Below are 15,813 nucleotides of genomic sequence, written 5' to 3' on the forward strand. Positions count from 1 at the left end.
TAGTGAAACCCCGTCTCTACTAAAAGTACAAAAATTCGCCGGGTGTGGTGGCGCGTGCCTGTAGTCCCAGCTACTCGGGAGGCTGAGGCAGGAGAATCGCTTGAACCCAGGAGGCAGAACTTGCAGTGAGCCGAGATCGTGCCACTGCACTCCACTCCAGCCTGGCGACCCTTTGTGACTTGGCCCCACCCACCTTTCCAGCTTCACTTCCTCATCTTCTTCCGTGGGCCTCAGGCTCAGTGCACATTTTGTTCCTTAAACGTGCCCTGCTCCTTCCCACCTTAGGGCTTTTGTGCATGCTCTTTGCCTGGCAGCTTCTCTTCCTCTCAGTCAGTTTTTTTTTTTTTCTTTTGAGACAGAGTCTCTCTCTGTCGCCCAGGCTGGAGTGCAGTGGCGCGATCTCGGCTCACTGCAGGCTCCGCCTCTCCGATTCACGCCATTCTCCTGCCTCAGCCTCCCGAGTAGCTGGGACTACAGGTGCCCACCACCACGCCCAGCTAATTTTTGTATTTTTAGTAGAGACGGGGTTTCACCATTTTGGCCAGGATGGTCTCGGTCTCCTGGCCTCGTGATCTGCCCTCCTCGGCCTCCCAAAGTGCTGGGATTACAAGCGTGAGCCACCGCGCCCGGCCCCCCTCAGTCAATATCTTTTGTCCTTTAGGTTCTCACTCAAATGTTGTTTCTTCTTGGAAGCTTTCCTTGAACCCCAAAGATAGGATGAATCCCCCTGTTTCATGCCTTCAGAGTAACTGATCACAGAGGTCCACTGTGGATCACATCCATAGAGCTCACCCATGTCCTAGGGACTTGAACAGTGTCCCCAAAACTTGAACAGCACATACTAGGTTTGCAATAAGCACTGGGAAAAGAAAGGGAGGAGTCAGGCCATCCTGCTTCCAAATTTTAAGGTCTTAAACCATCCCCCAATGGTTTTTCAACTTTTTCTTTTAAGCAAAGGAAGCCTATTTTCTTTTTTTCTTTTTCTTTCTTTCTTTCTTTCTTTCTTTCTTTCTTTCTTTCTTTCTTTCTTTCTTTTTTTTTTGAGACAATCTCGCTCTTGTCACCCAGGCTGCAGTGCAATGGCGCGATCTCGGCTCACTGCAACCTCCGCCTCCAGGGTTCAAGCGATTCTTCTGCCTCAGCCTGCGGAGTAGCTGGGATTACAGGTGCCCACAACCATGCCCGGCTAATTTGTGTGTGTGTGTGTGTGTGTGTGTGTGTGTATTTTTAGTAGAGATGGGGTTTCACCATGTTAGCCAGGCTAACATGTGCTGAGATTACAGGGGTGAGCCGCAGAGCCCAGCCAGGAAGCCTATTTTCAATGTCTCATGTAAAACCTCAACATATAGAACAGATAAAAGAGAAACTGCTCTAACACTCTCTGATCTCTCTCTCTCTCTCTCTCTCTTTCTCTTTCTCTGTTGCCCAGGCTGGAATACAGTGGTGCCATCACAGCTCACTGCTGCCTCGACCTCCTGGGCTCAAGTGATCCTCCTCCCTCAGCCTCCCAAGTAGCTGGGACTACAGGCACATGCCACCACTCCTAGGTAATTTTAATTTTTTTTGTAGAGATGGAGTTTTGCCATGTTGCTCAGGCTGGTCTCGAACTCCTGAGCTCAAGGGATCCAACTGCCTGGGCCTCCAAAAGTGTTGGGATTACAGGCGTGAGTCACCATGCCTGGCCTCTGCCTGGCCTCTTAAGATGAAAGTTCTGTGTTCCCTTATGTGTGTAAGATGGGGGTGTGGTAAGAGGGGCTAGATGTGGCTTTGCAGGCATGGGGAAGGGTCCAGAATTAAGGAGTTTCCTGACACCAAGGCAATCCTCTTAAACTTGCTTAATCAGACCATTAAGCCTATTAGGTAATTAACCCCTCTCCGGTGCCTTCCTACCAATCATCCTGACCCCTACTGAATTCATTCTCTTCCATGGACTCACGGATATGTCCTCTTCCCCACCCTCACCCTAAACTTGTCATAGATATGGGGTCCTTTATCTCCGGAAGGCTCAGAAAGATGGGGAGGGAATTCTCACTAATCCCTAGGACTCCATCCTCTCTCTGCTTCTTCAATTTCACTCCCCATCTTCTCTCCCAGCCAGAGCATCTTCCCTGCTTCCCTCTGAGGGTGGAAGGTATTCATCTTCTCTGAAGAAAACTGGGGTCACCCTCTTCCCCATCTTCTGCCCCCTCTCTCTTGTACTTCTTTAAACTGTCCCTGAGAATTTTTGTATGAAACAGCAGAAGCAACTCTAGACTAAGAGTGATGTTTGTGGTCAAGCGCAGTGGCTCACGCCTGTAATCCTAGTGTTTTGGGAGGCCAAGGCAGGTGGCTCACTTAAGGTCATGAGTTCGAGACCAGCCTGGCCAACATGGTGAAACTCCCGTCTCCACTAAAACTACAAAAATTAGTCAGGCCTAGTGGCACATTCCTGTACTCCCAGCTACTCGGGAGGCTGGGGCAGGAGAGTCGTTTGAACCCAGGAGGCAGAGGTTGCAGTGAGCCGAGATCGCGTCACTGCACTCCAGCCTGGGTGACAGAGTGAGACTGTGTCTCAAAAAAAAAAAAAAAAGTGCATTTTGCCACCGATGGGCTCTATGCCCTTGGGCAAGTCTCCTCACCTCTTTGGGCCTCAGCTTGCCTCATCTATACAATGGGAATCATGATAGTGCTACTTCATGGGGTTACTGTGATTAATGAAATGAGGAAATGTAAGGAAAGGTACTTCGGATGGTCCCAGGCACATAGAAGATTTGAGAAATGTTAGATATCATCATTATCAGTATTGCCTACACCATGAACACAAGTTCAGTGCTTATCACAGCATCAGACACAGAGCAAGCACCCTATACGTGGGGTTTGGGGGTTGGGTTGAGAGGTAGGAGAAGGAGGGGTGATCTTACTTTGTTGATCACCCATTTCCCTAGGGGGCTGTCCCAAACTTTTCCCTCCTTCTTGGAGGAGGAATGTCCTCTCACTGATACAAGCCAGACCTTGTCTCCATTCTCTGCACTCAGCCTCTCTCTAATTCCTGTCTTTCTCATGCCACCTTCTAGAATTTTGCCCCTTTTATGTCCTTCTGTACTGGAATTGTTCTTTCTTCTCTTTTTCTCTCCTTCTTCCTTCCCTTCCTCCAGCAAATCCTTCCTGAGCACCCATGACCTTCCAGTCCTTGGTTCAGGTGCTGGGGATGCAGCAGGGAACAGACAAGGTCCCTTTCCTTTAAATTCCTTTTAAATTTTAAATGCACTTATTTACTTATTTATTTATTGTATTTTTAGTAGAGAGGGGGTTTCACCATGTTGCCCAGGCTGGTCTTGAACTCCTGGGCTCAAGGGATCTGCTCACCTTAGCCTTCCAAAGTTCTGGGATTACAGGCATGAGCCACCGCGCCTGGCCTAAATGCATCCATTTAAAGAAGAAATTAGGCCGGGTGTGGTGGCTCACACCTGTAATTCTAGCACTTTGGGAGGCCAAAGCAGATGGATCGCCTGAGGTCAGAAGTTCAAGACCAGCCTGACCAACATGGTAAAACCCCGTCTCTACTAAATACAAAAAATTAGCCAGACGTGGAGGCACATGCCTGTAATCCCAGCTACTTGGGAGGCTGAAGCAGAAGAATTGCTTGAACCCAGGAGGCGGAGGTTGCAGTGAGCTGAGATCGTGCCACTGCACTCCAGCCTGGGCAACAAGAGCGAAACTCCGTCTCAAATAAAAAAAAATTAAGAAGAAATTTAAAAATCGTTGCTAACAATTGGAGCTTGAAGGGCTGGTTGTTTTTGTTCTCCCTAACATACATTAATATAAACATACAATGTTCAAAAATGAAAAAAAAGTTTGTCCATGGACCACCTTAAATCATCTTGTGGATGGCTTGATGGTCCCTGTATCAGACTAGTGCAAATCTGACGCCTGGAGCCCCCTCTTCAAGTGAGTCTCCTATGAACAGTGATTGGCTAAGACCTCCCACCTGTAGAGACTCAGCACTTGAATTCCCAGGAGTCCCCGTTGTGAGCATCAGTCTGTGCTGGTCCTTCCCAGAATTTTATGCACATCTTTTCTGTTTGGGGATGTTTCCCACCATGTGAGTCCTACCTCCCCAGAAAGAAACCAGGTCTCTACTGAACAGCCTTCCTCACAGCAAGGGCAGACACGTGACCTCAGCTGAACTCGGAGCCCTCAGCCATTACGCACGCCCACCCTGTTTGAACAACCAAGGCACTGCTTGTGAGAAAGTTCTCCCTTGTAGTGAGGCAGAATCTACATGCCAGAACTCCGCACCCACCCATTCCCATCCCACTCTTCACTCTTCCCTTGAGTCCAGGCAGCTCCCTCTACCCGATGTCAGAGTCTGAAGAACTGAAGATAGCAAGTTCAGGTCTCCTGACTAATTTCCTGCTGCAATTTCAAACATTTCCACCTTGGAAAGGTGCCGTCTTTCCCCTTCTAGTCACTGAGTCTCTGCTCTTGCTCCTTTTGTATCCACCCCCTCAGGGATGCTTCTGACGGCTTTCAAAAATCCCAGCACTTTGGGAGGCCGAGGTGGGCAGGTCACCTGAGGTTAGGAGTTTGAGACCAGCCTGGCCGACAAGGTGAAACCCTGTCTCTACTGAAAATACAAAAGTTAGCCGGGCATGGTTGTGGCACGCCTTTAATCTCAGCTACTTGGGAGGCTGAGGCAGGAGAATCACTTGAACCTGGGAGGCGGAGGTTGCAATGAGCCGAGATTGCGCCACTGCACTCCAGCCGGGGTCACACAGCAGGGCTCCATCTCAAAAAAGAAAAAAAAAATCAGCCAATACTCCCTTCCCCCTTCCATAAATAACAATTGCCTACCCAAGAGATTTGGGGTGTTGTAGTAAGAGTGGCCTATTTTAGTGTCAAAGAGTTCACCCTCTAAGGTGGCTTTGATCTTGGGGGTCATGAATGACAAAGGTAAAGCTGAAGGGGTGTGGGTTGTTGAGGTGTTGTTTTTGGTGTTAGTGTGTCCAGATGCAACATCAATGTTGGGTGTTGTCCTCATGGCACCTCATTGTTTTGTTTGGGGTCTGGGGAAGGGAGAGCTGGCATGTTCTATGAGGGTACGAGGAGGCTGGGGTTTGACATCGGTATTGCCATCGGGAGCCTGTGGGGATGCTGCTGGCAGAGAGGGTGTGGGGTGGGAGCAGTACTGCCGAGGAGGGGTGGGACTTCAGGCATGTGATGTGTTTCTGTGAATGGCGGTGTTGCCTATTTGGTGTGAAATGCAATACAACTAGAGTGTGCTTATGTAGGGATGAGATGCTGAAAGGTGTGATGCTGCCTTGAGTTGTGACGGTCTCTAAGTGAAAGAAAGGCAGATGGGCCACGGTTTTCTTGGAGTGAATCACCATTGGATGGTGGATGGTGAAAAGGGAAAATGACATACACTTACATAATAATAATGATGATGATGATGATGATAGCGACTGTTTACTGAGCACTTACCATCTACCAGCCTTACGCTATGTGCTTCACATAACGCAATCTCATCTAATGCACAAAACCCAGAGAGGTAGATCTTCCTGCCTCCATGTTTCAGACAAGCAGGCTGAGGCTCAGAGTAGTGAAATAACTCGCCTGAGGATTCCACACCAAGCACATGACGGTGGCAAGATATGAATCCTGAAAGAGCTCATTCTAGGAGGGGCTCTTAACCTGGTGATGTTGACTTCGTGATAAAGAATGTGGCCGGGCGTGCTGGCTCACGCCTGTAATCCCAGCACTTTAGGAGGCCTAGGTGGGTAGATCACCTGAGGTCAGGGGTTCGAGATCAGGCTGGTCAACATGATGAAACCCCATCTCTACTAAAAATACAGAAGTTAGCCAGGCGTGGTGGCACATGCCTGTAATCCCAGCTACTCGGGAGGCTGAGGTACGAGAATTGCTTGAACTCAGGAGGTGGAGGTTGCAGTGAGCTGAGATGGCACCACTGCACTCCAGCCTGGGCGATACAGCGAGACTCTGTCTCAGAAAAACAGAACAAAACAAAACAAAATAAACAACAACAACAAAAAACAAAGAATGAGGGATGTGGCTGGGAATGGTGGCTCACACCTGTAATCCCAGCACCTTGAGAGGATGAAGTGGGTGGATCACCTGAGATCAAGAATTTGAGACCAGCCTGGGCAACATAGCAAGACCCTGTCTCTACAAAAAAATTCAAAGAATTAGTCAGGCTTGGTGGTGCACACCTGTAGTTCCAGCTACTGGGGAAACTGAGATGGGAGCATCACCTGATCCTGAGAGGTCAAGGTTGCAGTGAGCCATGACTGCACCACTACACTCCAAGCCTGGGTGACAGAGTGAGACCCTGTCTCAGGAAAAAAAAAAAAAAAAAAGAGGGATGTTAGGAGCAAGATCTGGCTGGTGTAAGCTATGTTGAGGGTGTGAGATATGTATGTATGTCTGTATATGGGTTTTTATTTTGGGGTGGTTGACAGAGGTGGGAATATAGTCAGGAGTACAGGGGTCATTATTGTTGCAGCTTAAGAGTTACGATCTGTATCAAGGGGGCCACTGTTTGTTATTGTCCTGCCAGACTGGGGTCATTTATTTCTGCAAAGAGTCCCTGACTAGAGTTTCCGTCCAACCTCTTCACCCAAGTCTTCCTGCCCTTAGTGCCTTGTTTTCCTCCCAGCGGCATCTGCCAGCCACTCACAGTGCCCAGAAGCAAGTGTGAACTGCCACCATCTCCTCCACTTCTCCCATCTGCTCCCAGAAGCGGGCAGGAGGGGGGCAAGAATCTCATCTGTCCAGTAGGCCACTGCTTGCTGGGACACCCAGGAAAAGCCCTCTGAGCCTCAGTTTCCCCATCTAAAAATAGGGTCCATTCTAGTGTCTCCCCACACAATGGAGCCAGCCGCCTAAGTTCACATCATGGTTCTGCTGCTTATCAGCTGAGTGACGTTGGGCAAGTGACTTAACCTCTCTGTGCCTCAGTTTTTCATCTGTAACATGGGTTAACATGATAGAATTGTTGTAAGGATTAAGGAATTGATCCATGTCAAGCACTTCCCATGATAGTTCCTGGCATACTGCAGTATCGTAAGTCTAGCCATTATTATAACTGATTATTATTATTCCATCATAGCGTGTTGGGAGAATGATATGAAATTGCACGTAAGACATTAAACAATAATATAGGTAGCTATTGTTAGTATTATCCTTGTGTTTTTTGTTTTTGTTTTTTTTTGAGATGGCGTTTCGCTCTGTTGCCCAGGCTGGAGTGTGGTGGTGCGATCTCGGCTCACTAAAACCTCCACCTCCTGGATTCAAGCGATTCTCCTGCCTCAACCTCCTGAGTAGCTCAGACTATAGGCGCCCACCACCATGCCCCGATAATTTGTGTATTTTTAGTAGAGATGGGGTCTCACCATGTTGGCCAAGCTGTTCTTGAACTCCTGACCTCAAATGATCCACCCGCCTCAGCCTATCAAAGTGCTGGGATTACAGGCATGAGCTACTGTGCCCAGCCCCTTATGGTCATTTTTATGTGCCCACATGGCAGATGAGGACACTGAGGCTCAGAAAAGGGGATGGGTTGGCCCAGCATCCCCCAGCTATGAATGTATATTATTGAAAGAAGCCCTCAATTTTGGGATCAAAGTCCTGGACCCTTGCCCAGCCCTGCCCCTGAGTGTGTTCCTGTCAATGGAGGCCTGTCCCTCTGCATCTCCCAGCCTCAGTTTCCCCATGAGTAAACAGAAGCGGGGTGGGAGACAGTCTGGAGGAGATGGTCCCTAAAGGCTCATCCTAGTTTCCCCGCTGTGGAGGGAGGCAGGATAGCACAGAGGTTACGTCCAGGAGCTCCGGAACCAGGCAGCCTAGGGTTGGGTAAATTCTAGCTCCATCACTTAGAAACCGTGTGACCTTGGGCAAGCGGTTTCATTTTGCTGAGCCTCAGTTTTCCTCATCTGTAAAAAGATGCTCAAATCATGTCTCCCAGGGGTTGTACTGAGATATTAACCCATATCTCAGAGTAGTAGGTGCCAAGTAGGCAGATGTGACTGTCATTAGCAGCAGTGGCATCAGTGTTAAGTTGTGCTGAGAAGTGATCAGATTCTAAGCATCTCAGTCCCTGTAGAGAAAGGTGGGAACCCCCTACCCTCTGGAGGACGGTGGTGGAGGGCTAGACAGTCTGGCTGGGCTCAGGGACCTCCTGGGTCCCTGACCTCTCCAGGACTGGGAACAGCAGTGGGGCAGGAAGGAGGGAAGGAAGTCGGGGACATATTCATGTGTGTGCTGGGGGTGGGGGAGCAGGAAGAAGGACAGGAAACTCCCTCCCATCCCCTCCCCCAACTTCCCTTTCCTCCAATTTCTGCTGGACACCCTCACAGGCATCCAGGGGGTCCCTGATTCCTGTCCCACCTGGATGGAGGTGGGGGAGGGCTAGGATGGGAGGAAGAAAGTCGGCTTGTATTCATCTGTAGGGAGGAGGTAGGAGGCCCCCACCCCACCCACTGCCAGGCCTGGCGGAGAGGAAAGGGTGCACTCTGCCTGAAGCCATCCCTCTCCCATCCGGAGCAAAAGGCCAGAGGAAGTGGAGATTTTGGCAAGGTGACCGCGGGGAGGGGCTTGTCCGCTGCGGGGTCTCCCTCCTACCAGGGAGCTAGAGGACAGGGCTCTGAGGACCCCAAAAAACCCCACCTCTTCCCTGAGCCCCCCACGGCAGGGCATGCACCTAGAGTTCCCAGCTGGGCTTTTCTTCTCTGGTACACACACCTCCTTGGGTCACACACCCAGGGAGAGCCCCTCTCTTCCCTCACACTGCCTTCCGTGGTGTCAAACATTCGGCAATCTCCAATACACTCGGACACACACACAGCCTCCCTTGTCAAACACATGCAGAATCATCCCCATATCTCTGGTGTCACACACTCAGCCATTTCACACACACACCTCTCCTTGTTACACCCATACACACAGCTGGGTGTCATATGCACACGTGCCCTGTCACATGGGGACCCATCCTTCCTTCTCCTTTTTACACACCCTCGTGCGTTTCACCCACAAGCCCCAGCCTCTCCCTCGTCATACACCCACCTTCCCTGTTGCACACACCCCCTCTGATGTCACTGTTGCACACCTCCATGTGTCACACCCAGCCACAGCCTCTCTGGAGTCACACCCACACCCTTTTCTTGTCACATCCCCTCACCAGCTTCTCTGAGTCCCACCCCACCTCAGCCACGCCTGTGTCACACACACTGGACCCCTTTCCTCTGATCTACACGGCCTCTTCTGGCTGACACCCAGAGCCAGCCCATTCGGTGTCCCCCACACACCCCCTTGCATGTCACACACACCCTCTCATGTGTCACCCTCTGCCACAGCCCCCTTGGGGGTGACAAGCACACACCTTTCCTTGTCACACGTACCCACTGGAGGGTCTCAAACATGGAGCCCAGCCCCTGTCCCCTGTCTTTCTCATACACCCCCTCTATGCTGTCATATTCCTGATCCCTAATGTCACACATCCAGGCCGTAGAGGGCACACATACACACACACGCACACACATACACACCTGTCCTAGCCTCACATTCTCCCACCTAGCTTTACACACCCACCATTTCCTCCATTTCACCCCACACACCTACCCAGCCTGTCCCCACGCACGATCCGGCCAGGGCCACACAAGCCTCCATCTGGGACAACCCTTGTTCAGGACATCCCCAGGGAGGGAGGCTGGGAAGCTCCCGGTCCACAGGCCTCTACTCCTTCCCCTCCCCCAGCCAGGACACGCGAGCTCGGGGAACACCCCTGCTCCGAAAGGGTCACATCACACACCCCTCAAGGACACACAGACACCTGCCCTGAGGCTCCCACGCCCCCCATCTTCTGCGCCCCCCAAGGACACTTATCACCCCCTCCCCCCCACCCCTCTCCTCGCAGACAAAGCTCCCAGCCCCGGGCCTCAGCGAGAGGAGGAGGGGGTCCAGCCCCCTCCTCAACTCCCCGCTCTGTCCCCCCCTCGGGGAGGGGTGTCTCTCCCCTCCCCAGAGCCCTTGCACCTGCCACGGGAGGGGGGGAAAGGATGGAGAAAGGCGAGGCCCCCTGCCCGCTCCCCCGCCCCGAGCCGCAGCCCTTTCTCACCTCCCGTGTTGCTGCGCTTGGTGCAGACCACCTCGGGGGGCGTTTCGAGGGGCCTCTTGCGGGAATCCGGGGCCTCGGGCTCCATGGGGGGGGCCTGGGGCGGCGGCTGCTGCTGCTGCGGCGGCTGCGGCGGCGGCGGCGGCGGCTGCTGTGGCGGCGGCGACGGCTGCTGGGGAGGCTGGGGTTGCGGCGGCGGCGGCGGCGGGGGCGGCGGCGGCTGCGGGGCCGCGGAGGCCGTGAAGAGGCCGTGCACCGCGCCGGCGGCCATCATCCTCATGGTGGGGGGGGGGGCGGGGGGCGGGGGAGGGGGAGGGGAGGGGACGTGGGAGGGGGAGGGGGCCGGTGGAGGGGTGGGGGAGGGGGAGCCCCGGAGAGGGAAGGCGGGGGTAGGGGGAAGCCGGTTCTCGGGGGGCTGACAGAGCCTGGAGAGCGGCCGTGAGCAGGATGGCAGGGCCGAGGGGGGTCTCCGATAGGGCCGGGAAAGAACTGAGAGGTGGGGTCTCTCCTGGGACCACAGAAGCTGGGGACTGGACGCGCCACTGGGGGGACGGGACTCCCCGCTTCTTCTTGGCTCCCTGGGGCAAGAGGGCCGAGCCCCCCAGACCCTGCTCGGGGTGGGGGGCCGGAGGAGCGTGGCCGGAGTGGGAGGCGGAGGCGGCCGCTAGTGGGGGCCCGGGGGGCGGCGGGCGCGGGCGGCGGCGGCGACGGGGCTGGCGGTGGCTGCTGGCCCGAGCATCTTCTTCCCGGAGGCTCCCACAGCGCCTGGCCCCTCCCACCCAACGAGGTCACGCCCATGCCGGGTAGGGCCACGCCCTTCGGCGCCCCCATTGGTCCAGCCTTGAAGCCTGGACCACGTCCCTCTGGGTTGGCCACGCCCCTCCCGGCGGCAGAGAGCTGGACCCGACTCCCCCAGGCTGCTGGGAGGACCCCGGGCTCCTCCAAGCCGTCCCCACTCCTCACCTTGAATGAACGTTTATTGAGCACTTACTGTGTGCCAGGTCCGGTTCCAAGCAAGCACGTCACAGACGTTATCGCATTTACTCCCCAGAGCGACCAGCTCTGTGAGTTACACTTATTATCCCTATTTTACAGATGAGGAAACAGCCTTAGGAGCTTACTTTGACTTCACTTGGTCAAGACAAGAAATTTCGACTAGGCGCGGTGGTTCATGCCTGTCATCCCAGCACTTTGGGAGGCCGAGGCGGAAGAATCACTTGAGCCCAGGAGTTTGAGACGAGCTGGGCAACAATATTGTGAGACCCAATCTCTACAAAAAAAAATTTTTTTTTTAATTAGCCAGGCGTGGTAGCACATGCTTGTAGCCCCAGGTACTCTGGAGTCTGAGGTGGGAGGATCTCTTGAGCACAGGAGTTTGAGGCTGCAGTCAGCCATGATCAAGCAACTAGATTCGAGCCTGGGAGACAGAGCAAAACCTTGTCTCAAAAAAAAAAAAAAAAAAGAAAGAAAGAAAGAAAGAAAGAGAAAGAAATTTCACTTCACTCTTTTTCAATCCTTTCAGCTGGGAAATTCCCCTTCAAATCTTTCATCCATCCTTTGAAGAATCAACACCGTGATGCTGAAAGGGCTCAGAGGATTGAATTCACTGAGCTGGAGTTGCAGCCTGCAGCACCCGCCCTGGGGCACAACTGGCTCTCCATTCAAACAACAGTACTCAGGGCCTACCTACTAAGTGCCAGGCACTGTCCCTGATGCTGCGATACAATAGAGAACAAAACAGCCTTGGCCCTTGTACAGTATTACTACTCATGTCATTAAGAAAAATTTGTTTTCAGATGACAAAGTGGAGGCCTGGGAACATTGAGGGTGGCTGCTTCAAGGGCACACAGCTTGAGAGAGAGAAACCGGGATGAGAACGCAGGACAAGTCCAATTTCAGAGCCCAAAGTCATTGGAACTAGGGTGCCTTTCTTTGGAATGGATCATTGCTATTATTCTGTGTTCCTTGATGCAAGAATTTCCTTCTCCCTGGGTTCTTAACCTCCAGGGAATCTTTCCTTCCTGGGTTGGTCAGAGGCAAGATTAGGCTCAGAAGGGGTCTGGATGCAGGTAATTGTGGCCACTGTGTGATCTGCGGCAGGGGGATTGGCTCCAACCCGCCCCCTGCTCCTCCCTTGCCATGCTCTCAGGTCCCCAGGATGGGGGAGGGTAGCAGATGGCCTGGGGTGGATGGGGTGGCTACCCATCTGTCCCCTCCCCCCCATTGTCCCCAGAGCCAAGGGGGATGGGAGGGGGCTGTGGTCCACTGCAGTCTGGATCCTCCCCCTCCATCTTCCTGGAGGGAGCTGAGGAGCTGGTTGCCATGGAGATGGGGAAGAGGCAAGAGGGATATAGGGAGATACGGGGGTCAGGCTGAGTACCACACCTTAGACCCTTTGAGTCAAATAGCCTCACACCACACAGGTACATATCCCAACATCCATGAAATTAGCTGTGAAGTTTCCCCCTCTGTGTGACACACACAGAGTCACACTGGCCCTGCTGCAGGTGCACGGTCTCAACAGAGTCACACAGACACACTTATAGGGGATAGGCACACGTACACACACATACACACTCATCTGTAATGCACATTCAGTCATGCAGACGCAAAGCCACAACACAGGCTCTCATACACAAATAGACAGACACACATCTAATATGCAGGTATGTCCCAGGTACACACATTCAGAGCCACGACAGCTCCACACTTGGCCCCACACACTCGGAAAAGTTACAAATCCATGATCAAAGCCACAGGACATCCATGGCCTATGTTACATAAGACATATCAGCGACATGTGATGTATAGACTGACGAACAGACTCAGTCTTTCCTTGCACACAAATCGGGTAAACACACACATTTAGATACACGGCCCACATAGGCTAACGCACACAATAACTGGACTTCACGGGCCACTCAGTGACACGCACAACACACATGGAAAGCTGTCTGCCGCTCAGCCCCCACCCCCGAGGCATGCCTGCAGCCCCAACCCTGCGCTCCCCCCATCGAGCCCTCCCGTTTGGACACACACAACAGCACGGTCGGTCACGCACTCACACTCACACACAAACACAAACCTCCTGCTAGATATTTTTAAACCCAGGCTAGTTCTGCTGCCATGGCAACCGCCCCAAACCCATCACCATAGCAACCCAACGTCAGCTTTCCAAGCACCAAATCCTGGGGGACTGCAGGGCCCCAATCAGAGGCTGGCGGAGCGGGCTGCTGCACCCTTTGCCATCATCCATGCCACCCTTGTGCCCCCATCCCAGAGCTTTCAGGGGAGCAGTCACCCTAGTCTGGGCAGGGGCCAGAGTCAGGGACATCAGAGACCCCCACCAAGCTGGGGCAGGGGATCCCCGAACCTGCCTTTTCCTTCCATCCTGGCAGAGCTGTATGGAGGGGCGCGTTGGAGTGAAGTCAGCCTACAGAAGCCTGGGTTTGAGTTCTGGCCCTGCCATTTACATGCTGTGTGACTTGCGCATGCCCTTACCCTTTCTGAGTCTCTCATTCTTTAATTTGGAAAATGTTGCTGCTGCTGTTAATACCCCCTTTATTTTTATTTTATTTTTTATTTTTTAATTTTTTGGTATTTTTAGTAGAGACAAGGTTTCACCACATTGACCAGGTGGGTCTTGAACTCTTGACCTCAGGCGATCTGCCCGCCTCGACCTCCCAAAGTGTTAGGATTACAGGCGTGAGCCACCGTGTCTGGCCAATATCCCCTTTAAATGACTGTTATGATTTGGTGGTTAAAAGCCCAGACAGATCTACATCCAGATTCTGGCTTTCCCACTTCTTAGCCATGTGAACTCAGGCAAGGGCCTTCTCCTCTCTATGACAAGTCTCAGGGGTAAATAGTCCAACTACATAGGGCTGCTAGGAAGATTCCCTAGCAAAGGGGTATGGCAACTGTCCTAAGAACTTTGCATGTACTCTAACTTATCAGTCTTAAACATGGTCTTATGGGTGGATTACTATTCTTATACCCATCTTGCGGAAAAGGAAACTGAGATCCAGAGAGCTTGCCTGGTGTCACATAGCTACAAAGTTTAGAAGGATGGGATTTGGGCCGGGTGCAGTGCCTCACGTCTGTAATCCCAGCACTTTGGGAGGGCGAGATGGGAAGATCACTTGAGTCCAGGAGTTCAGGACCAGCCTGGACAACATGGTGAAACCCCATCTCTACTAAAAAATACAAAAATTAGCCACGGGTCGTTGTGCACACCTGTATTTCCAGCTACTTGGGAGGTTGAGGCACAGGAATCGCATGAACCCAGGAGGCAGAGGTTGCAGTGAGCTGAGATCGTGCCACTGCACTCCAGCCTAGGTGACAGAGAGAGACTCTGTCTCAAAAAAAAAAAAAAAAAAAAAAAAGAAGGAGAAGAATGAATGGGATGGGATTTGAGCCTGGGCAGTCAAAGACACATCTTTAGCCATTTCTCTCTCCTGCCTCTCAAAGAGGGCAGTTTGGAGAAGGGTGACAGAATGGTGCATCCTTGGAAAGGCTTTCTAGCTTTGTTTTCTGGGATGAAATGAAAGGCCTCAGTCTTCCAGCCTACAGAATGGAGGTTGAAATGATACTGCTGGCTGGAGTGTCAGGAGGATCGATAAGGCAGTTTGTACCTGTTGGGCTTTGAGGACAGGCTGGCACCCCTGAGTGCTCTTGTAGGTGTGGAGCAGATCAGGAGAGGCTGGGCGAGTGGGCAAATGGGCAAGGATTACCTGTGCAGGCTCAGGAGGGAAGCTCACTGGGGCTCAAGCCTCAGCTTTCCCAGCCTGGTGATCTTAGGCATGGGATGTCTCCAGCCTAAGCCTCAGTCTTACCATCTGTCAAATGGGAATCGTGACCATACTCGGGGTGTGACAAGGAGTCCATGAGCCAAAGCAGGCAAAACCACTTGGCATGGATCTCAACAAAGAGATAAATCTGAGCTGCTATTAATATCATCCGTCTACTCAGTGCACAGGATTTAGGAGAGGCAGGACTGCAAACTTTTTTTGCAGGGTTTTTGCAAACTTTGTTGACTCACAGTGAGAAACACACATCATGATGCAATGCATATATTAGGTTGGTGCAAAATTCATTGCGATTTTTATCATCAAAAGCAATGGCAAAAACCGCAGTTACGTTTGCACCAACCTAATACAACTGAAATGAAAGTTTCATGAAACCACGCTTCATCTCCACCTTAGTCTACATTATGTTGACACTATGTGCGTAGACTCTGATCTATTCTTTTTTTTTTTTTTTTGAGACGGAGTCTTGCTCAGTTACCCAGGCTGGAGTGCAATGGTGCAATCTTGGCTCACTGCAACCTCCACCTCCTGGGTTCAAGTGATCCTCCCACATCAGCCTCCCGAGTAGCTGGGATTACAAGGAGCCGCCATCATGCCCAGATAATTTTTGTAGAGATGGGGTTTCACCATGTTGGTCAGGCTGGTCTGGAACTCCTGACCTGAGGTGAGCCGTCTGCCTTAGCTTCCCAAAGTGCTGGGATTACAGGTGTGAGCCACTATGCCCGGCTGACTCTGATTTATTCTATGCTATTGAAAAAACTACTGGTTGATTTTACAGCCTGCTAAGCAGTTGTGACCGACAGTACAGAACACCCTGGTGTGGAGATTACAATGTGGAATCCTTGAGTCCCTGGAGGATTTTAAGCAGGGAAGTGACATGGGCATCATAGGGACGAT

At 52.1% G+C, this 15,813-nt stretch overlaps 1 protein-coding gene across 1 annotated transcript in view; it reads right to left on the bottom strand.

The window, feature by feature from the left end:
• The window catches only part of NOVA2 (NOVA alternative splicing regulator 2), a 34,723-nt gene extending 23,857 nt beyond the window's left edge, over positions 1-10,866 (bottom strand). The window contains exon 1 of the mRNA XM_016936249.4: positions 10,112-10,866. Coding sequence (XP_016791738.2) covers positions 10,112-10,388 — 277 coding nt within the window. The 5' untranslated portion in view covers positions 10,389-10,866. The remainder of the gene's footprint in view (positions 1-10,111) is intronic.
• Between the last annotated feature and the right edge of the window lie 4,947 nt (positions 10,867-15,813).

This window comes from Pan troglodytes, chromosome 20 (genome assembly GCF_028858775.2).
Source record: "Pan troglodytes isolate AG18354 chromosome 20, NHGRI_mPanTro3-v2.0_pri, whole genome shotgun sequence".
In the NCBI taxonomy this organism is placed as follows: domain Eukaryota; kingdom Metazoa; phylum Chordata; class Mammalia; order Primates; family Hominidae; genus Pan; species Pan troglodytes.